General features: G+C 57.9%; 2 protein-coding genes and 1 long non-coding RNA gene across 12 annotated transcripts; all 3 read left to right on the top strand.

Moving 5' to 3' along the window:
- Positions 1-4139: 4139 nt before the first annotated feature.
- Positions 4140-4753, top strand: LOC141916945 (uncharacterized). The gene is made up of 3 exons (XR_012621225.1): positions 4140-4214; positions 4375-4437; positions 4555-4753. It is a non-coding gene; the product is annotated as an uncharacterized LOC141916945 (long non-coding RNA).
- Positions 4754-4987: 234 nt separating this feature from the next.
- On the top strand, positions 4988-8833 carry LOC141916938 (uncharacterized). 4 transcript variants are annotated; one of them, XM_074809919.1, is made up of 3 exons: positions 4988-7360; positions 7486-7687; positions 8036-8833. In XM_074809919.1, the coding sequence occupies exons 2-3, from the start codon at positions 7634-7636 to the stop codon at positions 8831-8833; spliced, it is 852 nt and encodes a 283-aa protein (XP_074666020.1). In that variant the 5' UTR covers positions 4988-7360; positions 7486-7633. The 4 variants fall into 4 exon arrangements, with proteins under 4 accessions (XP_074666020.1, XP_074666022.1, XP_074666019.1 ...); XM_074809921.1 differs by lacking the exon at positions 7486-7687; XM_074809918.1 differs by having other exon boundaries at positions 4988-7687.
- Positions 8834-14239: 5406 nt separating this feature from the next.
- LOC141916933 (coiled-coil domain-containing protein 81-like) lies at positions 14240-23618 on the top strand. 7 transcript variants are annotated; one of them, XM_074809886.1, is made up of 13 exons: positions 14244-14511; positions 14691-14822; positions 15323-15673; positions 16418-16478; positions 17917-18017; positions 18478-18525; positions 19471-19532; positions 20476-20629; positions 20848-21104; positions 21280-21365; positions 21744-21859; positions 22337-22448; positions 22969-23618. In XM_074809886.1, the coding sequence occupies exons 4-13, from the start codon at positions 16450-16452 to the stop codon at positions 23261-23263; spliced, it is 1260 nt and encodes a 419-aa protein (XP_074665987.1). In that variant the 5' UTR covers positions 14244-14511; positions 14691-14822; positions 15323-15673; positions 16418-16449; the 3' UTR covers positions 23264-23618. The 7 variants fall into 7 exon arrangements, with proteins under 7 accessions (XP_074665988.1, XP_074665987.1, XP_074665984.1 ...); XM_074809883.1 differs by having other exon boundaries at positions 14245-14511; positions 14686-14822; XM_074809888.1 differs by having other exon boundaries at positions 14245-14511; positions 14644-14822; positions 18481-18525.
- Positions 23619-23646: the final 28 nt, after the last annotated feature.

The following is a 23646-nucleotide window of genomic DNA, read 5'->3' as shown; positions in this document are numbered from 1 at the left end:
AGCGCAAAGTAGAGACGGGGCAGTCTGGAGTGTTTCTGTCGGGATCGAAGCAGAAGGTCCGGGGGCCGTGCCGGGGTGTGTGAACCCTCTGGGACGAGCCGGGGGGTACGGGAAGGTCCTGAGGGGACATGATGGGGGGCTGGGGACACCCCGAGAGGAGCCGTGGCCCAGTGGCGAGCTGGGTCCCTACCCCCTGCAGCGGAACCCCTGCCCCACCCAGCCTGGGTGACAGGTCACAATGTGACCCCCCTTTGTGACCCCCCTTTGTGACATCACTCCATGTCACCCCACAGCACCGTATTTAAGCAGCGCAGCCCCGCAGTGTCTGACAAGACAGGGAAGGGACAGGGCAGGAGCGCAGCGAGGAGACTCCTGAGCACAGCCCACGTCTTTTCCCGTCACTCCCTAAAGCTGAACCCCCCCCGCTGTCCCTCACCCAGTTTTGAGGATGGCAGAGAGTCCCCCCAGCAGCCCCAGGGTGGTTTGGGAGGAGGTGGGGGCTCCCCAGGAGAGCAGCTCTCCGCTGGAGCCCTGCGAGGTGACCACGGTCCTGCCGCTGCAGATCGGTGAGTGAGGGGGCCGACGCCAGGACCCCGTTTCCCCCGTTTCAAGCTCTTTTCACCCTTTGGGAGGCTGGTTGGCCAAGATGGCCGTTGTCTTACCGACTCTTGCGTGTTTCTGTGTAGACGAGACGCTGCCAGAGGAGATGCCAGAGAAACCGGGATGGGATTATGAGAGCAGCGACATGACTACGGTAACGAGCTCCCCCGTCGCCGGGACCCTTGTCCGTGGCATCGGCTTGTGCGAGCAAGGGGACCCAGAGGTGGCCGAGCTGCTCAGCCAAGCTCAGCGTGACACGTCTTCCCCCGCCGTCCCTCCACCTGTAGGTGTTTGGCGAATACCTCCAGCCTTCTCAGAAGACAGATGTTCTCCTCGTGGCCATCGAGGCCTTGACGGCAGACGATGTCCACGACAGGCAGATGGGCAGCGACATCGTGGACACGGCCATGACAGACCCGGCGTCCTGGCTGACGGATGTAAGTGCCCCATGGCTGGACTGTCCTTCCGTGTCAAACCGTGTCAAGTCTTGTTCTTCCTGCCCTAACCCAGCTCTCTCGGGCACCCGAAGCCATGTCAAGGCGGCAGGGAGGGATGGGAAGGGCAGCACCATCCTCACCCGTGTCCCCTCCAGGTGCCAGAAGTCCTGATATGCATCCACACAAACGTGGAGCAGATCCGCGCGGAGCCGGCCCGGCGCAGCCTGGACTCGCTGCTGCTGCTGCTGACCAAGTGGAGCCCCAGGGAGGTGGTCAGGAGCCTGTTGGTCATCTCTCCAACGTGTGACAGGTAGCGGCCCCGACAGCCTTGAAGGCTCGTTCCCCACGGGGAGAGTGGCCCAGAGACTGTCTGCCAGAGCCACGGAAAACTGTGGGATATCCCCGAGGAGCAGGGCTCTCCATCCCACCACGCTTCCCACTCCGGCCAGAGCCGGCCAAAGCGGAGCCCCTGCCCCATGGGGAACAGAACCTCACCCCCTCTGCCTCCCCGGGCACCCCGAAATGAGGGGGGTGGGCAGGGCCGGGGTCTGGAGGAGCCGAGGCAGCTCTGCTGACCGAGTTGGCTCTGGCTCTGCAGCGCTGCCATGGCCATGTGGGAGGTGATGATCTCCGTGCCCTGGGCTTTGTGGAGAGTCGTGTCGGAGCTGCTCGGTGTGCTGCGGGACTGGCGGCTGCGCAGGGTGTTCAGCTGTGCCGCGGACGACGCCTGCATCTACCCCTTGGTTGTGAGTGACCACGCTCAGCTCCAGCGCTCTGCCTTCCTCCTCCTCCTCCTCCTCCTCCTCCTCCTCCTCCCTCTCCTCCTCCTCCCAGACCCCTGTGCCACACACTCGGGCCCACCCGATGCTGATTTGGCCACACCAAGCCTGTCCCAGCGCAGGCAGCGCTCTGCCTTCCACCCTGCCTGCATCCCCCTGCATGGCTCTGGCCCCGGGACAGAGATGTGGGGACTCGGAGGTGGCTTCAAGGGGAGAGGAGACCCTTGCCACGGGCCGTACCGGTGCAGGGGAGGGAGCCCCGCAGCTCTGCTGGTCTCTCACCACTGTCTCCATTTTAGCTGCTGGTCAGCGCTGTCATTGACAACAAGCAGTTTGCTGCCCTCTACAAAACCCAGAGGTACCTGAGGCGTCCCAGCCCGGTGATGCTCTCTCTCGTGCTCGCGGGCCTCACGACACTCTCAAAAACATCCGAAACGGTGAGTGGGGGGTCGGCAAGGGGAGCCAAGTTGGTAGCCGGGGCCTGGGGGATGCGGTGGCTTGGCCCCGGCCGGGAGGATGTGGGGTGACGGCTCCAAGCACCCTCCCTGCTCTGGAGGGGCTGGGGGGTGCCTGGGGCGGGTCTTTCACCACTTCACAAGAAGGTGACCGGTGTGTTCCATACAGGCCAGGAAGATGCTGGTGCTGCTGCCCGACATCATGGAGAACCTGCTGGCAGCCAACAGCGATATCAGGATGAAGGCCCTTATGCTCTTCATCAACGTGATTCCTCACATGAAGAGGGAAGAGGCCAAGCTCATCGCTCTGAGGCTGGCAGAGAAGCTCCTGCTCCTCTTCGATGATGTAAGGCGGGAGGCGGAGCTGAGGTGATGGGTGAAGGACGTTCAGCCCGGCCCTGCGGGCAGCATTTGGGCAGGGATGTCCCCCTGGCTCCTCTTGCGTGGCCTTTTGGGGCTCTTCCCACTCTCCTTCTGTGGCCTTTCCAGGCTATTCCCCTCCCCGCTCCTCTTCCGAGGCCTTTCAGGGCTCCGGGGCCCTTGAGCCGCAGCTGCAGGTCTGGCCGACGGCTCCTGTGTTCAGGATCCGACCCTGGGGCAGCTCCTCTCCCCCCAGCCACGCTAACGCCCCTGCTCCCCGTGGGCGAGGAGCGGCTGATGCTGAGCTCCTTCTGTCCTCCTCCCTGCCAGGAGTCCAGCCGGGTGCGGGAGCTCTCCATCCGCCTCTTCGAAGACGTGATGAAGACCGCGGTGGGGAGAAACACCAAAAAAATGGTGAAGAAAGTGCAGGGTGCGCTGCTGCCGCTGTTCTTCCACACCAACGAGAAGATCGAGAGCGTGGCCAAGGTCAGAGATCAGTGACTGGTGTCACGGGGAAGGGCGTGCTGACACCACGGGGGTGGCCTGGCCGTGAGGGACAATGGGATTGTGTGTCACCGCAGGGTCCCGCTGCGCCGGTCCCACCTCCACCGGCCTCCTCACCCACCCTGCTGCAGAGCTGGAGGGGGAGGTGGGGGCCCCCCCAGCCCAGAGGAAGGGTCCCTGCAGCCCCAGCACCAGCAGGGCCGGAGAACTGGGCACAGACATTTCCCTGCTCAGCAGTGGCCCATGGCCACCGAGCACACGAGTCCCCACGGGCTCTGTGTGCTTTGAGCCCCCATCCCTGTCCCCCAGGGCTGTGCCCAAAGACCCCCCGGGTGTCAGGGCCAGCTCCCAGAGCGCGGGATGGCCCCAGGAATGAAGGGGGCTCCAATCCCGGGATCACCCCGTCCCCGCAGCTCGAAGCCAAGCCCAGAGGAGGAGGATGCCAGGTCTCCTTCCCTGGGCTCTGGTGCCATCTCCAAGCCTCTGCTTCTCCGCAGGCTTCCTGGGACACCCTCCGCGCCTGTGCAGAGTTCCTGGGCTGGAGGAGGCTCAGCTTCCTGGCCGAGACAGGGCAGACACCCCTGATCGGAGAGTACTTGGTGAGGACAACCCCCAAAGCCCCGGGCCGGGCTGGACGGGGGCTGCAGCCGTGCCGTGGGGGGGGCTGTGCCGCTCTGCATCGCCGCCCTGCTCCAGCCCCGCTGCTCCAGCTGCATCCTCCTTCCCTGCCCTCCAGCACGCCGCCCCCAAGGGCTCTTCTCCACGAGACCCCGGCCCATCTGGGCCCTGGCAGCGGGACGGAGGGGTCTCAGCACCCCCAGCCCCCTCTGCCTGTGGCTCTCTCTGGCCCTCAGCCCCACGGGGCTCCTGGCTGGGAGACGGGAGTCACTGGGAGGGAGCGGGGTGCTGGCAGGAGGGACTGGTCCGGACGGCTGCGGAGGATCCGTACCAGCCCCGTGCCCTTGTGCTCCCTCAGATAACGCACAAGAGGAACAGCGCGGACAAGTATCTGCTCCAGAGCCTACTCTACGTGGAGAACCCTCAGGCCAGCGTGCGAGAGGCGGCCGTCAGGTTCATGGGTGAGTTCCCGGGGACCCGTTTCTGGTCGCCCGGCCCCAGTCCCCACTGGTGGGGCTCGCTGGGAGTCTTGCTGGTTCCCAGCACCCTCGGGTGCTGTCCTTGCTGGGGGACAGCCCTGCCGAGGGGGAGCAGAGCTCTGACAGGAGCTCTGTGCCCCAGGGCTTGCTGCGCGGCGCCGGAGGATCCTCAGGCTGGAGAAGCTGTGGGAGATCTGCCAGAGTGGTGAGTAGGGGCAGTGCTGTGCTGGCGGGGGCTGGTGGGGCAGGGGACAGAGCCTGGGCTCCTGGGGTCTCTGCGGGCAGGGGGGGTTCACCTCTGCTCTGTTTCCTTCTCTCGCAGCCCTCCAGTCCTTGGAGAACGACGCTGAGCACTCCATCAGGTGCCTGGCAGCTCAGACCGTCCTCATCCTGACAGCTGTAAAGCAGAAGCCAAGGTCAGGATGGAGCCTGCGGTCGCTGTGGTGCTGCGCCTGATGACCCTCGGAGATGTGCAGTTCTCGGGGAAAGGCCGTACTTCAATAAATTTTTTTTTAAATCAAGCTGGAGCAACAAGCCCAGTCCCACGGTGTCCTTCCCACGGGGAGCCCCCCAATCAGTGTCCCTCTGCCGCTGCCCCCAGGGCCGCACACCCGCACCCGGGGTGTCCCGCGAGACCACAAAGCCCGGAGGGAGGAGGAAGAGGATGAGGGAAGCTTTAGCCCATCCTGCCCCTCCCGAGGGGTCTCAGGGCACAAAAAGGCACCCCCACGCCAAGCTGGCACGTCACCATTTGTCCCAGCACCAAAATCCTCTCCTGTACTGGGGAGCTGGGCTGGTTTTGACTGGGCACTGGTCGGTTGGTGGTCAGCAGTTGGTTTCATTGCCATCACTTGTCCTCCATAGGTTTCATTTCCGTCTCTTTGCTAATTTTTCCTTTTCATGACAATTTATTATTATTGATGTTACTTTAGTTCAGTTATTGAACTGTTCTTATCTCAACCCACCACTTCTCTCACTTTTCCCTTTCCAATTCTCCTCCCCCCATCCTGCTGGGGGGGAAGGTGCTTAGTTGCCGACTGGGGTTAAACCACGACACCAAGTGGCAATTTTGCCTCTCAAAAAAACCCCAAAATCCCTTCAGGTACCAGCAGTAGCGTTCCCTTACTGGGTGCAAGACAGCACTAGAGAATTAATAGAATCGGAGAATCAGAATAATTCTGGTTGGAAAAAACCTTTAAGGTCACCGAGTCCGGCCGTGAACCCAACACTGGTGAACCCACCACTAAACCGCGTCCCGAGCGCCACGTCTACGCGTCTGTTAAATACCCCCAGGGCTGGGGACGCCACCACCTCCCTGGGCAGCCTGTCCCGGTGCCAGTTAAACTAACATTGATTTTCAGTTCTCCAAGTAAAAAAAATGGATTTTTTTCTTTTTTTTCCTGGAGGCTGGCAGAAGAACATCACCACCAGCACAGCCTTTCTTAGCATGACAGTGGGCTAATCAACCTGTGGCAGCCTGCATGGTAAAGAACATGCTTCCACCGAAACGAGTGGTTGGGTGGTTTGGTTTTAATAAAATAAAAGAGATACTAATAATAAATTCTATAGTTCTTTAATAAATTATTATTTGCAGTCAGAACTTTACAGCAGGAGAGAGAGAGACAAACCAGAAAAGCACCCAGTGAAGGAAAACAAATGTCCTAAATGGATCTAAACATCCCCATGGCATTTTGGGAGCACTCCTCCCAAATCAGGGGGCTCTTATTTTTGTCCCCCCAGCATCACACAGGCATTTCTGCTTGCTGCCAGGTCACCTCCGCACCAGCACAGCACAGAGCGTGAGTCAAGGCTTCTTATTCTACAGGGAGACAGAAACTGGAAAAACTCCGGGGGGGGGGCAAAAAAAAGCACGGATTTGAGAGCGTGTGTTAAAAATAGCTCGAGGGAAAGGGCAGGAGAAGGGCTGGGGTGCTGGCCAACAGGCTGTCAGGGGTATGGGCTTGTAGCTGCAGCTGTGTTTAAAACAGTGGGTTGCTACCAGCCTGCAACAAGCAGCAGGTGCCTGTGCTGCAGGAACTCTCCATTCCTCTTGAAAACAGCGGGGACTGTTTGTAAGAATGAAATTAAATATTTGCTCTAGGTAAGTGTGCTGACAAAAGGAGTGAAACTGAAGGGGAAAAAACCCCCATTCAGTGGAAATGTTTCCTCCTATGGATTTGTCTCTCGGCCCCAGCACAGCACTGGCAGGAAACAGTTCATCACGCGTGTTCTGCTGCCATGACAGAGCCGCGGTCCAAGCTGGTTTCCCACGCTGGGGACATGATAGAGGTGCCCCCGCCGGGGAACACATGGAAATGAGACTCAGCTGCCATTGCTTGTGTCTGTCAGAAGCACCTGCAATATTTGAAGGCTTTAGGACCGACAGCCAGGACAATGGCAGGAAACACCAGATGAGGGCATCAGCATCTGGTGACAGTATAAACCTTCTGTTTAATTAAAGACATCTCAAGCTCCAGGGTGAGGCTCTTTATAGAGAGTGGGGGAAGGAGAAGCTCCTCAAACTACGGCCTGTTGAAGTAGCCCATTTTTGATCTCTTCTGGTAGTGGGGTCTTACGAATTTATGGCAGAGTGTAATAAATCAGAGTAACGAGTGCCATCGGCTCGCACCTGCTGCTCAGAAACCATGCCTGCAATCACCAGCTCCAGGCTGAACCAGCTCAGCTTTTCATCAGCTTCTGCAACTCTGCAGTGTGAGGAGAAAAATCTTGTCCCGTTGCAAGCAGGACTGGAGGAAGGCAGCACATACCTGTCTAAAGTAGCACTTAAACCAGGGCATCAGTGCTGGGAAGCCTCATCTCCCAGCAAACCCACCCAGACACCCAGTGCCCAAGGCAGGAGGCAGCGGGGTGCACCTTGGGGTAGCACCAAGGCTCCCCATCCCCAGCTCCTCGCCGGGGGTTCTCCTTCTCCGGCTGGGCTGCTCAGCTGGTGTTTTGCAAGTGGGAAACTGAGGTGGAATGTGATAAAAGACGGGAGGATCGGAGCAGAAAATAGAGCTGAAGGAAGCTCTAAAGCGTTGCCAACATAAGCCACCTCTGCCCGTGGGTGACAGCTCCAGCCAGCTGAGGTGCCACTTCCTTCCTGGACAGTGTGACCTGCAGGTCTGGTATGAATTTGGATGAGCTGTGGGGGGATGTGGGGTAGGGGAGAACTTTGTAGAGTCCGGTGATGGTTGGACTCGATGATCCCGAGGGGCTTTTCCAACCTGAATGATTCTGTGATTCTGTTTAGGGGCCCCAGGAGCTCTGTCCTGCCAGGGGGGTTGTGCCTTGCCCGCTGCAGGGGCTGCAGAGCCGGGGGCAGTGGCCGTGGCCCAAGGGGCGGGTGTCCCCGTGGGGCTCTGGTGCCTGTGACATCACAGAGGAGAAGTCACCGAGGGATGTCACCAGGGTGCCAGCCGGCAGCACCCGCTGCAGTACGGCTCGGGCCAGCGGTGGGTGAGGCTGGTGGGGGGAAGGCTGGGCCGGACGAGGGCCGGGGCAGAAGCTCTGGCCCCTCAGGGGGGTTTCTACAGCCGGGGCGAGGGCGCAGCCGCTGCGGGGAGCGCCTGGGGCAGGGCAGGTGCCGCCCTCGGGGCTGGGCGCAGGGGTGCCGGGGCTGCCAGCCACGGCCAGTGCCCGGGGGCTGTGGGGAGATGTCCCCGTCCCTGCAGCGCTCACCACCCTCCCCCTTACTGCCTCCCAGCTCCCTCGGGCCCTCTCCCACCCGGCCCCAGCCCCGGCATATTCTCCCCTGCTGCCCCAGCCCCACTGAGCCCCTTCTCTCCCTCCTCCTCCTCCAGACCATGGCTGTGTTCATCACCCGCGTCCTGACCCTGCTGAGCATCGTGCAGTACGTGCTGAGAGCCGGGGACCGGCAAGACGCGGCCACGCAAGAGCTCCTGCGGCAGCGCGAGGAGCAGGAGCAGCAGGAGATGACCCGGCTGATGGAGGAGGTGGAGCAGAGCAGCCAGGAGCGGCGCGGCCTCGCTCCGGAAGGCCTGCTCCTCGGGGCCTGCCAGCACTGGTGGTTCTGGGCCTCCGCCGACGCCCTGCTCGTGCTCTTGGGGCTCTACTGGCTGCCCAGGCAGAGCGGCGCTGACGGCGACAGCAGCAGCCAGCGGGGAAGCGCCAGCGGTGCCGAGGAGCAGAGAGGGGAGGACGAGGACTGCGAGGGCAAAGCAGAGCCCAGTGACACCCTGGCTGGACACAAGCCTCTGCAGAAGGCGGGGAGCTCCGTGGCGCCTGCCAAGCAAGCCCGCCCCAACAACTCCCTCCTGACGGGGCCGCATCCAGCCTTGGGACAGGGCAGCGCCTACGAGTGCCCCCAGAACAACATCCCCCAGCGCCTGCTGCTCGCGCCCCCGAGACCACCCCTGGGACACATCGTCCGCCAGCGCTGGGCACCGCGGGGGCTCTGCCGGCAACGCGCTGCTGCACCCCCGGCAGCTCCTGACGGGGAACGTGCTGCGCCGCCTCCTCTGCCCCGGGAGCACCCCAACACCAGCCGGGTCCCCGCTTCCCGCGCAGCCTCTGACCCGCTCCGCTGGCACGCTGCTCCAGCTCGGAGGCGCAGGAGGACGTCAATAAATACCCAATAGAAATAATATTTATTTTATTATAAAGAAATAGATAAATACCCTGAAGAAATCCCCAATAAATCAGTTTGGTTTAAGCAATCCCGTGTCCGTGAGTGCCTGGGCAGCACTGTGCTGGGGAATGTCACCCCTTGGCTCCATCTCCGCCCTGTAACAAACAGATGAAGTTTGTTGATGAATTTACGTTTGCAGTGGTTACACTCAGACCTTTAGTGCCTCCTTCTCCTCTCTCTCTTCTCCTGGTGTTCCCCACATGCCCTCCTCCCCGCCTCCTTTCCCACAGCCCCGACCACCTCTGTCCTTGCTCCCAAGGCCGCCGCTGAAATCAGCTGCTCCATCCCCAGGTCGGGCTTTTCCTGGCTGAGATCAACCCACCACACGCGGGTCCCTTCTTTTCCTCGGGGAAAGAGCACAGAAGGCACAAACAAAACTCATTAGATTAGGAACGAGCAGAGTACCGGCAGGCAAGGATCTCTGGAGGTCAGGGATGTGTGAAAATGTCTCTTTCTCCCCAAAATGAGCATTAAGGCGCTGTGTGGCGACTCGTGTCCCTACAGCGACCGATGAGAAGATTTCGCCATCTCCTGGGCGCCCGCTTAAGCTCCGTCTTAAGTAAGCCCAGGTTGCTGCAGGCGCGGCGCTGTCCCCAGCAGCTGGGAGGAGGGGGAGGGGGTGGCCGAGGGGGGTCAGGGGGGTTTGGGAAACACCCCCCTCCCCAAATGGCCAAATCCCCAACCCCCAGCTACTCACTGAGGGCGAGGCAGGAGCAGACCCACTGCAGCACCGCCACGGTCTGGAGCCGGCGGCGAAGGGGGAGCCGGAGCAGGGTGAAGTGAAGGGGCACGGCGGGGGGCGGGCACTGGGACTGGGGGAGTCAGTGGGAGCAGGGAGGGGCACTGGGAGCTGGAGGAAGAGGGGTGGGGAACTGCGAGCTGCTGGTTTTAATGGAGCTGGTCCCACCCCAAGCCCTGCCCTCCCCTGGGAGGGGAGCACACTGGGAGACACTGGGAGATATTGGGGGGGGTAAGTGGGGAAACTGGGGGACATCCAGGAACACTGTGGGGACCCCAAGCCTCCGTCTCTGTCACCATAGAGGGATCACGGGACACTGGGAGGGGCCACAGGGACAGTGGGGGACCCCCAGGCTACCCCCTGTCCCCAGCATCAGGGTCCCAGTAGGGTCACTGGGCAGACTGGGGGCACTGTGCCACCACCCGGGGGTCCTCTTGGCTTTCCCAGCAGAGGAGGGGGGGTGGTTGTGGACTGTCCCAGGCTCCGATTTGGGAGGGACACTGGGGGAGGTGGTGGCTGACGGGGACAGTTTGGGTCCTGGGGTGGGGGCACCCATGGGGGTGTCACTGCTGGGGGCAGGGACACCACGATGTCCTTCTGGACGCTGCTGGTGACAGTGACACTGGGACCGCAGGTGCCATCAACACCAGTCTGGCCACGGGCTGGACACTGGCGACAGTGGTGGTGCCAGGGGAGGTGGCTGTGGGCACCAGGCTGGGGCTGAAGGTCATCACCTGGGGGGCAGGGGGACAGCGTGGGGCATAATCCTCTGTCCTGACTGTGATTCCCTTGGCAAAAAGAAGTGGCACTTGCAAAGGTAACAGGGAGTTCAAAAACATTTTTCCTAATTTGTTGAACTTTATGGATAAAGAACACCTGAGCAGCGCTGCCATTCCCTTGCACACAAAAGCCTTCTGAAGTCATGAAAAATAAATTAATTCCAGGCTTTGAGCAGAAAACTCATTGCGCCACTGGACAGCTGAGTTGTTGGTTGACCCCATCTAAAAGCCTTTCGAGAAAGAAAGGCTCAAAAGATTTGCAAGGGAGGCTTTTTAATAGGATTTTGACAGAGATCTTCGAAGCGGTCTTGTGAGAAACAACCTGTGGTAGGTGTTTGGGGAGCCCCAGCTGTGTAGAACAGCAGCTGACTCCCGTGCGGGGGGTGGCAGCGCACAGGCCCTGGAAAGCAGCACGTGCTCCCCCAGGAGCCGCCTACAGCAGCCCCGCCCTGTTCTGCCCTCTAATCAAACTGCAGCCCAGTGACCAGTTACACTCAGAGGAGAAAAAACACTTTTCCAGTTGAAGGTTTCATGAAGTGAACTTCAGGTAGTTAAGGATTCCTTACCATGCTCCTGGGCTGGCAGCAAACCCCCGTCTCCCCGCCCCAAGGCACAGTAAAGCCGCGGTTTCTCGCCCACATTCCGGCGTAACCTGCCAGCGCCCCCCACCAACACCACACGTCAGGGAACTGGCAAACAGAGAAGCAGAACGTGACTGGAGGTTGCTTTAAACACGACGTTGCAAACTGTACGGGCCATTCTGCAGACTACCAGGTGTGCTGTCGTAACACTGGTGCAGAGAAACAACACTTAAAATTTGAGTTTCTTCAGGAAGAAAGAAAAGAGAGTTCCTGGATGCAGCCTTCTCTTAGGGGACCTCTCCCCTTCTGCAAGGAACAAAAATGCAAGAAACAGCCTTGACCTTCAATGGGAGAGGCTAAAAAACCACAAACCCTTTTCAGGAGTGAGGACAAAGAGCTTCAGATCAACTAGTTTCAGTTTTAGGGGCGAAGAAAGAATCTCTTGCTCGATGATCCATTTGTCAGTGGAGTCTGTTCCAGGTTACACCATCTCCTGCTGCCATGTCAAACACGATTATGCCCGGGACTAACATGCACTAAAGCAGTAATGTTTCTACAAACACGAAAGAAGAGAGAATTCCCAACGGCAAAAACAATTCAGACCCTGATTTAACAGGGTTCAAGTGACCGGCAAGGCCTACTTCAGCACAGAGACTGTCCTAAAGTGAGGCCTCAAACCAAGAGCACTTCAAGACTGGGGGACAAGTGTTAGTGACACAACAAAGAACCAAAACAAGGGCCAAAACACTCTGAGCACTTTACACAGTATTTCCTAAGAGTCATGACGTTATTTTCCCCAAACTCTTCAGCTTCACACAAAACAATATCCACTGAGCTTTGAACAAACAAAAGCAGCCACCTAATACCTTCTCTGCTCCCCCACCGCGTCCTCCAGAAGGTGCCTGATGGTCACAAAGCCACCGACCCAGCAAGTCCACATTTATTTCATGCAGCCGGTCTGGTACAGCCAGGAATCCTGTGCAACCAGAGAGACACAATTACAGACAGCAGCTGGTACTGAGGATCAGCCACGGAACAAATGGATTCACGGGCAGAGACTGGGTAACTCTGATCATTAACGTTCCTGGCAGCTGCGGGGACATCTACCACCCGGCTTATTTCCACTGTCTCCTGCAACTCACAGGCACTGAGAAATCCCTCTATCTGCCCCGGGAAATACCATTTGTGGCACGTCTGGCCACGTTTCTGGGGGTCACTAGGAAAGTACAAATTCCAGGAAACAACAGTGTCAGCTGAAGCCTGCTCATTATCACCTTCTCCTGAAAAAAACAACCCCCAGACGTCCAACAAACAACAAAACCAGAAGCACACACACCACCAGCGATGTGCCTGTCCCACAACACTGCAAGATACAGGTAGGACTGCCAGAAACTTTTGAACTGCTGTGCAAAGCAGTGGCCGCTCACAGCATTTTAAGGAGTGTGTGAATGTGCAAAACGAATCTAAACCCGCCAGGAGATGGCGACTGCAAACCCTAAACGGAACCGGCAGCCCCAGCAGAAAATAGATCGTCGTTGCTTTTCCGCCTTAAAAAGCCGACCTGAACCCGTGACTGTTAACTGTGACCCGAGGCAGACGTGACCACGACCCCTCAAGCCTTCTGGAGGTGCAGGTGGGACTGAACAGGGTGGGGGCACTCGGAACAGGCTCACCCAGGCAGGCTGGGCACGGTCACCCCCACGTCTCTCCACCAGCACTTGCTAACGCTGGTCCCCTGGGGTATCCAGAGCTGCAGGCAGGGAACGGGAAAGCAGCTCCTCTAACACCAGCGTTCAGCCCAGAACTCTGCCTCCCCAGCGCCCAAACGGGACAAAACTCAAACTGGGCCCCTTCTCCTCACGCCGGGTCAGAGTTTGGGACGCCAACGGGATGCCACAGCGTGGGAAAGCTCCAAGGACACAGCCTAAGGGAACCGGAGCTCCCCGGCTCTCAGAGTAGTTCTAGAGCTAAAGCGGGGGCAGACATCAACTCCACATCAGGTAAGACAGGCCAGCGCTCAGCCCTGACCCGGGAAGGCAGCCTCCTCCCGGCCTGCCCAAGGGCTTCCAACCCAGCACACTTTCTTCCCAAAGCAGGACGCTGCCTTATTGCGGTGTGACGCCACTCACCCGCTCCTGGGGACGGCACCAGAGGGACACGGCACAAGCCATCAAGCCGCTGTCTGCGAGCACCAGAGCCCTCTGGGGACTGTTCTTCACCACGGGGCCCCTGAGAGAGAAAACAGGAGACAGAAGAGATGGTGAGACATTTCAGCTACGGCGGAGCTAGCTGTGGGCAACAAGACTGAGACTGAGCCCTTTTGCTCGGGGGAAAGTGCACACCAGAGAAATACCCGCTGAACAGAAATCTCCAGCTAAACAGAGGAAAAAAAGCAGATTTGAGGAGCACAACATCGCAACAGACTACCACAAGACTTCTTTTGTACGGTACTAGAGTGTAAACACACTCCACATGCATCAAAACTGGTCCGTAACTGTACATTCCATACAATTGCTCCCTCATTATTTAAACATAATTTAATACACAGCAATCTGTATTTCTGTGCAAATCAGTATCTAGAGAATCCAAACCTTGCCTCTTCCTCTGGCCAGACGCATCTTTCACCTCAACGTGCACCGAGAAGCATTCGGAAAACCCCAAAGCGCTTGTCTACAAAACCCCAGTAACACCCGTAGCTAAGGAATATTCGGAGAAGCCGCTGCAGAATTCATGGTGAGCGCAGACAACATCACCAGTGGAGGAGCTTCAGCAGCACAGTGTTCCCAGAGCTGGCAGCTTCTTTAGCAGATGAAGCTCAACAGCTCTGCCCGCTGCGGTTTTTGCCCCGGAAGGTACCGAGTTCGTTTCTGCCCCTCAGACACTTCTCGCCGCGTTTCCTCCCCCCGGCCCTGCCGAGGCCGCACGCACCGAGCTCAGTGCCCGAGCAGAGGCACCGATTCCCCTCCGAGCACCCGCCGCTTCTTCCCCCGGCAGCCGATCGCCCGCTCAGCCCCGCTGCCGGCTCCCCCGCCCCGCTGGGACGAGCGGCCGGGCCCGGAGACCCCCCGCCCCTCCCCAGGCCCAGGCGCCGGCGGCCCCGGCCGGGCCCTGCACGCGCCGCGCGGTACCTGCACGCGCCGCCGCCGCCGCCGCCGGCGGAAAGAGCGTCCCGGGGCGGGGCGGGGCCGGGGCAGCTCCGGCAAGGCCCCCGCTAGAGGTGCCCGGCCCAGCGCCTGACCCGCGCGTGCCGGCGGGCACAGGGACGCCCCGGGCACGGCAGGACCCCGCCCGGAAGCCGCGGCTCTGAGCAGAGCCCGGCGCCGGAGCCAGCCGCGGGGCAGGGCCGTGCAGCCGCGCTTCCTCTCACAAATAAACCCTTTTTCTGCCCAGTTCAGCCCGTGAGGCTGCGTGCGGGGTGACTTCCCGGTGTTGGGCCCTGCAGCTGCGATCCGCGCCGCGCGGAAACACCCTTCGGAGAGTCCAAGGGAAAGTGTGTGTAACGCTGCTGGCACAGAGCACAGGCAATAAGGTCTCTTTGCTTCTTTATTTTGGGCGGTGGGGGTGGGATGGGGGGAGGGCTCTGGGGGAGGGGTTTGAGGCGTTGCGGGGTGCGTTGGGTTTTTTGCGGGGTTTTCAAGGCGGGTTGGGTGTTTTTTTCCAGCCGATACTTGTCCGGCGTGGCACAGCACTCATCTTCCCGCAGGGCAGTCAGTGGCAGTTCACCGCCATGAAGCTCTTCCTTAAGCAACTCAGACTTTGCACCTGGCGACAGGATTTGTACCGCCCGGCGCCGCGTTCAGAGCGGGGCTGCCAGGGCCGTGGTGGAGCGAGGGCGTTTGGGTGAGCGGCTGCGAAGGAATTTTGCAGCAGGGAGCGGGGCCAGGGAAGGGAAATGAATTTCGCAGCAGGGTCAGACTGGCTCTTAGGAAGGATTTCTTTGCAGAAGGGGTTGTTGGGCGTTGGAATGGGCTGCCCAGGGCAGGGGGGGAGTCCCCATCCCTGGAGGGGTTGAAGAGTCGGGTTGACCCAGCGCTGAGGGATCTGGTGGAGTTGGGAACGGTCAGGGGGAGGTTCATGGCTGGACTGGAGGATCTTCAAGGGCTTTTCCAACGCAGCTAGTTCTGTGATTCTGTGAATTCCCTGAGGAGTTGAGGTGGGAAGGGGTCTCTGGAGGTCATCGAGTCCACCCCCCCTGCGCCAGCAGAGCCAGTTGTGCAGGACCATGTCCGGTTGGATTTTGAGTAACTCCAAGGCTGGAGACTCCACAGCCTCTCTGTGCAGCCTGTGCCAGTGTTTGACCCACCCTCGCAGTAACAAAAAGTGTGTTTTCTTGTGTGCAGGTGGGGTTTTATGTGTTTCATTTGTGCCCGTTGCCTCTTGCCCTGTTGGTGGGCGCTGCTGAGGAGTGCGTGGCTCCGTCTGCCTCCTTCCATCCCATCGGGTGTTGGTGCACATTGCCAAGATCCCCCTGAGCCTTCCACAGGCTGCACAGCCCCGGCTCGCTCAGCCTCGTGCTCCATCCCCTTCGTGGCCCATCCCCGGACTCTCTCCAGTCTGTCCCCGCCTCTCTTGTCCTGGGGATCCCAGCGCTGGACACAGCACTCGGGGGCGGCCTCAGCAGCGCCGAGCGATTCCCCAGGAAGGCCGGGGAAGGTGCATTCTGCCAGCACTGACAGAAGGGCCTATCCAAGGTAAAAAGCAATAAAATTCCTCCTTCTCGAGAAATGCAGTTAAGTATATATACTGATGGAAAGGAGTAACAGGGGTAAATATACCAGACGTGAAATAACTGTGATGCTGTAAGTCATTCTCAAGGAGAAGGTGCCCGCTTTCACTTGAATCGTCCTGACTGAACATTTACTCGCTTAAGAAGCGTAGCAGTGAGAGAGGCCACGCTCTCTGAAGCTGATAATCTGTTCCTACTGGATAGTATCTAACTCCTGAAAAGCGACCCAGCGCAGCCTTGGTGCTGCAGAGCTGGGAGGGCTGTTCGGGGGCTGCGGGCTGTGGCACACTGCAGGCACTGGGCAGTTTGCCTGAAATACAATTGAAATGATGTGACGAGCAAAGGGAATAAAAGCAACCCCAGCTCTCTGCTTATAAAGAGATTTTTCATAGGATGCAGCAATGACGGCCAGAAATAACACTTTGATCATCTAATTTTACAGTGAAAACCCGTGGTGCTGTCAGGTTCTCATTTCTTGCCCTTTCCAGCATTGTTGAAACTGAAAATAAGGCCATTTCCTCCAGGTTCTTTGCTGCGGGATCAGTCAGAATGAAAACACATTTAAAACTGAGTGATCATACTTGTTTTTTCCCACGCTGATGAAAACACGTGTCTGTGTTTCTCGAGAGCTGTACTTCCCATTCATCCCTAAAGAAGTCATCTTGCTTAAAGCCCAAGAAAACAAGGGTTTTCTTCATGTGCGTTACAGGTTCCTTTGAGGCCCAGAGATAAACGCACCGAATGACAATTCCTGTCTTTGCTGCATTCAGGTGAGTGAGATGGGTTTGTCCCTCAAGAGAAGCCCTGTGAAAACCAGAACTAGTTTTTGTTCATACTGACTCCTGAGTGTGTGTAAAATATGGATAATGTGGGCACCGTTTGAGAAGAATAACCCCCGTCTGTGGTGTACTTTATGAGACTGTATGTTCTGGAAAGGTCCAGAAGGGAAGATGTAGTCGCTTTCAATTGTTTAACAGAAGCAAGTTTCTAGAGGCCACAAAACCCCAGTGTTCGCATATTTCCCTTAGCAAGTGGTGACCTAGAGACAGTGTGCTGCAACGTGGGATTCCTGAGGGAGCGGCATCGATTTCCCTGAGATTCCCTAATTTGCTATCCACCCAAACTCCGGTGATAACACAGTGGAGGCAAATCCGTATCATTCTGAACAACGCGGAAACACCTCAAGTCCCATTCCGTGTTACGTGCTAGATGCCATCGCAGGCAATAAAAACTAATAATTTTGTTCCCGTTTTGGTCGTATAAATTTTACAGAGAAGTTTTTTACCTCTTCTCCCACCAAAAGCCAAAGATTTAAGAGCAAGCGAGTGGGGCAAGACAACAGCCAATGAGTTTGGAATTCAGAAATGTTTAGAAATCAGCGAGTTTGTTAGTCAGAAGGAGTGAAGGGAGGGAATGGGCGGGGAGTACAGAAGTAGTGCTTAACTGTGTGCCCAATGAAAAGATTTTATTTTCCCTTTCTTGAAGGAAAAGGGGTTTTTCCCACACCTTTCTAATTGCCTTGAGAAATGCACTACAATCCTCTTCCCTGAGAGCACAGAGCACTGCAGCAGCACCAGCCGTGCTGGATACATTGCTCTGAGCCTTATATTTGGCAACACGATCACGAGCTGCGATCACCCTTTGAACCTGAGCAGTTCCCTCCTAAATCTGCAAAGAAAATTGCAATGATGTGAGCTGGGCATTTAAAAACTATGCTGACAGATCTTTCCACACTCGTCAGCCTTCCTAGCACTAATGCAGTGGGGGCTGGGATGTGCAGAAAGACAGAGAAAACTGAACAGATTCCAGCGTGACGTGAGTGACTGCAGTGGGCTGAACGCAGGGAACCACATGCAGGGTGCTGAGGGACAGCCTGGTTCTCTCGGATGCTCTCGTCAAAAGGCAGCACGGTTCTCATGAACTGAACAGGCATTCTGGGTGAAGGAGGATGGGGAAATGCCTCATCCGGGGAAGGAAACACATAATTGGGTTTTACAAAGTAGGTTTCGAAACCGCGGGTGGAGGGGAGGAGGTGACCTGTGCTAAAAGTGTTGCCTTTTCTTTGAGTAGCCTTTCCAGGCCGTCGCAAATGTTCCCTTTCATCCATTTATTCCCACTGCTCCTTGTTAACTGGTACTTTCTTCAGTACAGTATTTCTTTTTTAGTTTATTTTGGTTTTTAACCACGTATTCTTGCATCTTTCTCTAGAAACATTCTGCACTTCCCTCTGTTCTCTCTGGCTTGCTGGCAGCCCCGTGGGAGATACACACCAGAGCACGTGTGTAGGTCGAATGCCACCTGCTCCCCAGGTACAGTGCAACGGGATTCGGGGGCAGCACACTTTTGGGGTTTCAGTGTTTCACCTCCTCCCAGTTCTGCCAAAACTTGCTTTGGCAGATTGCTCCGCTGCAGGCAAATTCCCTTCCTCTGTAGTCACAACATAGGGATAATCTTCCCAAGAACCTTACAAAACTTCTACAAAATGCAGACGCTGTAACCTCTGGTCCCAGTAGTGTTTTGGTTCAGAGGAAATGGTTCATTCTCAGAGTGAATTCTCTGCCTGCTGCTGCTTCCCCCATATTTAAATTATTTGCTGATGAAGACAGCCATGAAACTCGAGTGTAAAGACATCAGACCCCACAACCTCCTTGAGTAACCACGAGAAAGGGTTTGGTCTATCAGCCAGTGGGGGCAGTTTCAAGCCTCACTGACAGTTACAGAAGGGAAGTTTTCCAAATGTGAGAAACTAACTCGGAGTTTCTGTCATAGCAGCCTGGATTTGGAGCTGGACAGAAACCCAGCGCAGAGCGTGGGCAGGTAAGAATGTTACCAGTGAACACAGCAGCAGAACTGTGTCGTGCTGAGAAATATCAAATCATGGAAGAAAAGAAGAGGCAGAAAACAAAGTTTCTGTACGTGAAACAAATGGCCCAAAGCATAAACCATCTGGATTTGGGCAGCAGTAGAGGGAAGCGTAATCAGGAGACAGGGATGAAAGGATTGTAAAGGCAAAAGCCTTTCCTGCGTTCGTTTTTGCCCTTGGGGGGTGCGTGCTGGAGGGCAGGGAAGGAGGATGCAGCTGGAGCAGCGGGGCTGGAGCAGGGCAGCGATGCAGAGCGGCACAGCCCCCCCCACGGCACGGCTGCAGCCCCCGTCCAGCCCGGCCCGGGGCTTTGGGGGTTGTCCTCACCAAGCCCTCTCCCATGAGGGGTGTCTCCCCAGCCCCCCGGGGGGTCTTTGGGCACAGCCCTGGGGGACAGGGATGGGGGCTCAAAGCACACAGAGCCCGTGGGGACTCGTGTGCTCGGTGGCCACGGGCCGCTGCTGAGCAGGGAAATGTCTGTGCCCAGTTCTCCGGCCCTGCTGGTGCTGGGGCTGCAGGGACCCTTCCTCTGGGCTGGGGGGGCCCCCACCTCCCCCTCCAGCTCTGCAGCAGGGGGGAAGGAGGCCGGTGGAGGTGGGACCGGCGCAGCGGGACCCTGCGGTGACACACAATCCCATTGTCCCTCACGGCCAGGCCACCCCCGTGGTGTCAGCACGCCCTTCCCCGTGACACCAGTCACTGATCTCTGACCTTGGCCACGCTCTCGATCTTCTCGTTGGTGTGGAAGAACAGCGGCAGCAGCGCACCCTGCACTTTCTTCACCATTTTTTTGGTGTTTCTCCCCACCGCAGTCTTCAATGCGCCAGAGCTCAGGGGGACATTGGAGGGTTGAGAGCTGGTGGACGTGGAGCGTGACCTGGTTTTCCTTTGTTTTCCAGAGCGAAGAGCCGTCTGGGACGCGGTGGCCGGCTGCATTCAAGAACAGCTGCTGCTGCGCAAGGTGGGGTGACACCCGCATCCTCCTCGTCCGCCCAGAGGGCTGGGGAGTCCCCGCGGCCCCGGGGCACGGCCTGTCGTTTCTCTTCCCTCCTCAGAAAGTGGGAAACTCACCCCAAAAGTCCCCGCTGGGGGACAAACAGGGCTTGTGCCAGGGTGGTATCGCCTCTGGGAGGTGGTGGTGGACCTCAGGGCTGATCCTGGGCACTGGAGACCCCCCGAATGCCCTCGGGCTTGTTAAAGAATCTCTAGGCTTAGCTTTATTGACAACTCAGAGTTGGGCCAACACCTCAGTGAGTGGCCAATGTCCCAAAGACTTGCACCGTTTATATACTGTATCTGAATCTATTACCTGAGTCCAAAGTCTTTGGAAGTTTCCACTCAAACTTTTAGTTCTTGATTCTCATCTTTTCTTAGTTATTAGTTATTTATGATATTATTATCTCACACAATTCTGAGAAAGACTCCAAGATGTTCTACGAAAAGCTTAGGTAGAGTGAGCAGTTTCGATATCCTAAATTCTCTTAATCTAGCAACCCCCCTGTGTTTAGTCAATTAATCATCCTTTGTTAAAACTGCCTCCATAGGATTAGCCTGACTGGGTTTTAGAGCAGCCTTGGGTCGGGACTATCCAAGAAGCGGGCTAAGAACACTTTTCAGGCCTGTTGAGCAACACCCCGGTTGCCTTGGTGATACGACGAGATCGCTCAGTCCCGAACACGTTTCACTAGGCCTTAAAATCTATTTCAAATAGACCAGCGGTTGGATTTCAAATTCTTCTCCAGGCTGCTCCTGCCCTGACTTTTTCAGAGGGGGAGGACTCAGCGTCTCCTCCCCAAGCGGGAGCGGGCAGGATCCATCCCAACGCACCATCCCTGGTCAGGGCCACCTCCAGCTCTTCCCTCTGCCGTCCTCACCCTTGGGTCCTTCCTTCTCTTCTGTTCCAGGGTGTCCGAATTCCCGCCCTCGGCTGCTTCGACGTTGTCTCCAGACAGATCCAGGTTGGAGAGGAGGCCGTGACTATCCACAGGCCCGTCTTTCGCCCGGCCAGAAACCTCGTCGTGGTCCGCAACCTGTCGGACAACAAGGCCTACCTGCCCGGTAAGATGGCGGATTAAACCCCGGTTGGCTTCACGGTCATCGTGTCCCTTCCCTGGGGCTGAGAAGCTTCTCGGAAGTGACTCCCCCTCTGTGGAGCAGAGCCCAAAATTTGGGTTTTTTTTCTTTCTGGGGGAGGCAACGATCGTTTTGCCTTGGGAAGCGCCTGCGGAAGGGCCACTGGGTGAACGTCTCCACCCCTCTCGTGTGTGTTTTTTCAGGCAACAAGGAGCTGGAGCCCCTCAAATACTCCAAGGTGGCCGCAGCCGCCTCGGTGTCCCGGCAGAAAGCGGCGGGCTGCATCCAGGGCACCGTGTCCCTCCTCTCTTACTGCCTGGGGAAGGGGGAGAACGTTGCCTTCGTCCTGAGGGACATCGGGGTGCTCCTCATTGAAGGCACAACGGTGCAAATGAAGTTCTACTACAACATCCTGGAGATGTTGTCTGGGAAGGAGAACTTGGAACAAGTGATTTTCAAGGTCAGTGATTCTGTTTCTCCGTGGCGCACGTGGGCAGTCCCATGGCGGTGGCCCGGCAGGACACGGCCAGGTGAGAGTTGATGGTCCTACCAACTCTCCCTGCCTCGAGCTCCTCCAATACGGCCTCACAGCCATGTTGAGGACATCCCACCATCTTGGAGCTCCTCCATTACAGGTCCCCCGCCTGCTGGACATGGTGGTGTCCCGGATGGTACCTGTGGGATCCCTGAGTTTCTCTGGCCATGTCGTCATCTTTCCCGAGTGAGTACATTGGCAGCTGTAGCCGCTTTCAAGGTGACATTTGCTCCTTATGACCCCACGGGTGTCCTCCCATGGGGACACCCGGCAGTGACTCTTGATGTCCCCAGGCCGTGGTCGCTCCCATAAGGCAGATTTGATGGGTAGGACCAAGGAATTTAGGCAACACTTCCTTCCCATGGTGGCCTGGACTCTTTGCTGGGTGACTCCTTTTCCCAGGACTGTGCTTGGGGATGGGGCATGGTGGACTTGGGGAAAAACATGGTAGAGTTGGGGAAAAAAACAGTCTTTACAGCAATGCCAAAATCTGCCGGTGAGCACGGCGAGCGGCAAGGGCTGGTGGTGCTCTGGGTCACGGCGGTGTCTTCTCCTCGTTCCCAGGCTTGAAATGGAGTTTGTGCACAAACCACCTCTCAGGGCTCTTCTCAGGACCTCGAGACAAGTCCCTGGCGAGGATGAGGAGACGAGAAGAGAGTTTCTGCCACCTCTTGGACAAGGTAAAGCAGCTCCTGGCTCCTTTCCACAGTGCGGGCAACCAAATTCTGTCATTTGACTTGGAAATCACCGGCGCTGAGTGTCAAAGGGCTCCGACTTGTGCCAAAGCTTCCCCCCAGCTCGGCACAGCCGTTTGTCCTAACGACTCATTGGCTTCACCAACACGGAGCCCCGGGGTGGGATGCGCCCAAGGGTGTGGTGGGAGGATGGTGATCCAAGGCCGCCTCCTCCCCGCCAAGAAACGACCCCCCAAAAGAGTCCCTGTCACCTCCCCACTCCCTCCTTCCACACCGGGAGCTGACAACGCCGTCGCAAAACCACGGCAATGGGGAACTGGGGGCAGAGAGGCTGCGATGGCGGCTGCGAGGGGAGCAGAACGGCCCTCTTGGACCTTTGGGGAAGGGGCCGGAGCACCCCTGCGTGTCACCGGGGCCGGCAGCGGCCCAGCGATGCTCTTCTGACGAGGTTTCTCCTCCCAGTTCCAGTGGGATGTCCTGGCTTCGCTGCTCCAAGCTCGCCTAACCAGGAACCACCACAGTTCCAGGAGATGACGGAGCAGAAGAAGAGGAAGAAGATAAAGTCTTCGGTCAGGTGAGGCTGAAGGCTCAGGGCTGGGGGTCTGCACAGGGTCGTGTTGCCCAGAGAGGTGGTGGATGCCCCATTCCTGGGAACATTCGTGGTCAGGTTGGACGGGGCTCGGAGCGACCTGCTCTGGTTGAAGATGTCCTTGGCCATGGCAGGGGTGGGGGTGGACTAAAGGGACCTTTAAAGGTCCTTTTTAACCCAAACTATTCTGTGATTCTATGACTTTTCTGACCCAGCCAGAGCCCATTCCCCAGCCCCAAGCACTCGCCGCCCATCACCGCCCATCGGAGGGGTGGGATGGGGCTAGTGGGACCCCCAGTTTCACAGGGCTGGATCTTCTCCAGCCCTTCAGGAGAGCCCCAGCGTGGCCTGGGGACACGGGGACAGCCGTGTGTCAGCCATGGGGCCCGGCTCAGGGGGTTTTGTTCCTCAGAAAGAGGCACAAAGAGGGTCATGGGGGGCAGGATGCGGCCCCAAACCCAGCGTGTGCTCAGGTAGAGACCTCTCTGCCGTTGTGTCCTTCCAGGCAGCAGCCGGTGATCCTGGGGGATTCCTCTGGAGAAAAGCAGCCTGGGACCGGCCAAGCCAAGGGCAAAGCTGCGCTCAAAGACCGAGCGTCAAGGCAGAGCCGAGCCCAAGCGCAGGCAGCGACGGCTCAGAGCTGCAGAGGAGGAGGAGGAGGAAAAGGAAAAGGAGGAGGATGGGGAGGACAAGTAAGACGAGGACAAGGAATGGTGGAAAAATGCTGGCAGCTGCAAAGACCTGGAAAGCCAAGCCCTCCCCTCCTCAGGAGGCCTCGTACTTCGGAACACCCGTCATAGCTGTTTTGTCGACGATGAGCTCTGAGGCCAGCCTGCTCGAGGAGGCCTCCTGCGACGGGCCCAAGTGGCCGCTACGGAGGATAAGATGGAGAGTGTTGTGAAGTTTCCTCCTCAGAACTTCTGGCCGGTGTTGCAGTAACGTGGGAAAACGATTCCGGACGTGGAACTCCGGGGCCAACCTGCTCGAGGAGCCCCTCGATGAACACCCGGGCTTTGGGGCACCCAATGGAGGGATGAGGGGACCCGGCTCCCCGCGATGCCTCGCGCCGAGGAGCAGATCTCCCCGGGCCGGAGAGGCCCTGGCTGGAGCCATCAGGAAAAAGAGGAATAAAAATAAAGGGGGAAAGTTGCAAAAGAGCGTCGACTTTTTTAATCGGTTGCAA

This window comes from Strix aluco, chromosome 32 (assembly GCF_031877795.1).
Source record: "Strix aluco isolate bStrAlu1 chromosome 32, bStrAlu1.hap1, whole genome shotgun sequence".
NCBI classification, from domain to species: Eukaryota; Metazoa; Chordata; class Aves; order Strigiformes; family Strigidae; genus Strix; species Strix aluco.
This window is presented reverse-complemented; position numbering and strand designations above follow the sequence as displayed.

Bases quoted from the DNA above. Each gene is read 5' to 3' on its own strand.
- LOC141916938 (XM_074809918.1), top strand. From the start codon at position 7,436: ATGATCCCGAGGGGCTTTTCCAACCTGAATGATTCTGTGATTCTGTTT. The intron at 7,688-8,035 runs GTGGGTGAGGCT...CTCCTCCTCCAG, and splicing joins CAGTACGGCTCGGGCCAGCG to ACCATGGCTGTGTTCATCAC.
- LOC141916933 (XM_074809887.1), top strand. From the start codon at position 16,450: ATGACAATTCCTGTCTTTGCTGCATTCAG. The intron at 18,018-18,477 runs GTACAGTGCAAC...TTTCTGTCATAG, and splicing joins GAATGCCACCTGCTCCCCAG to CAGCCTGGATTTGGAGCTGG. The intron at 22,449-22,968 runs GTGAGGCTGAAG...GTGTCCTTCCAG, and splicing joins AAGATAAAGTCTTCGGTCAG to GCAGCAGCCGGTGATCCTGG.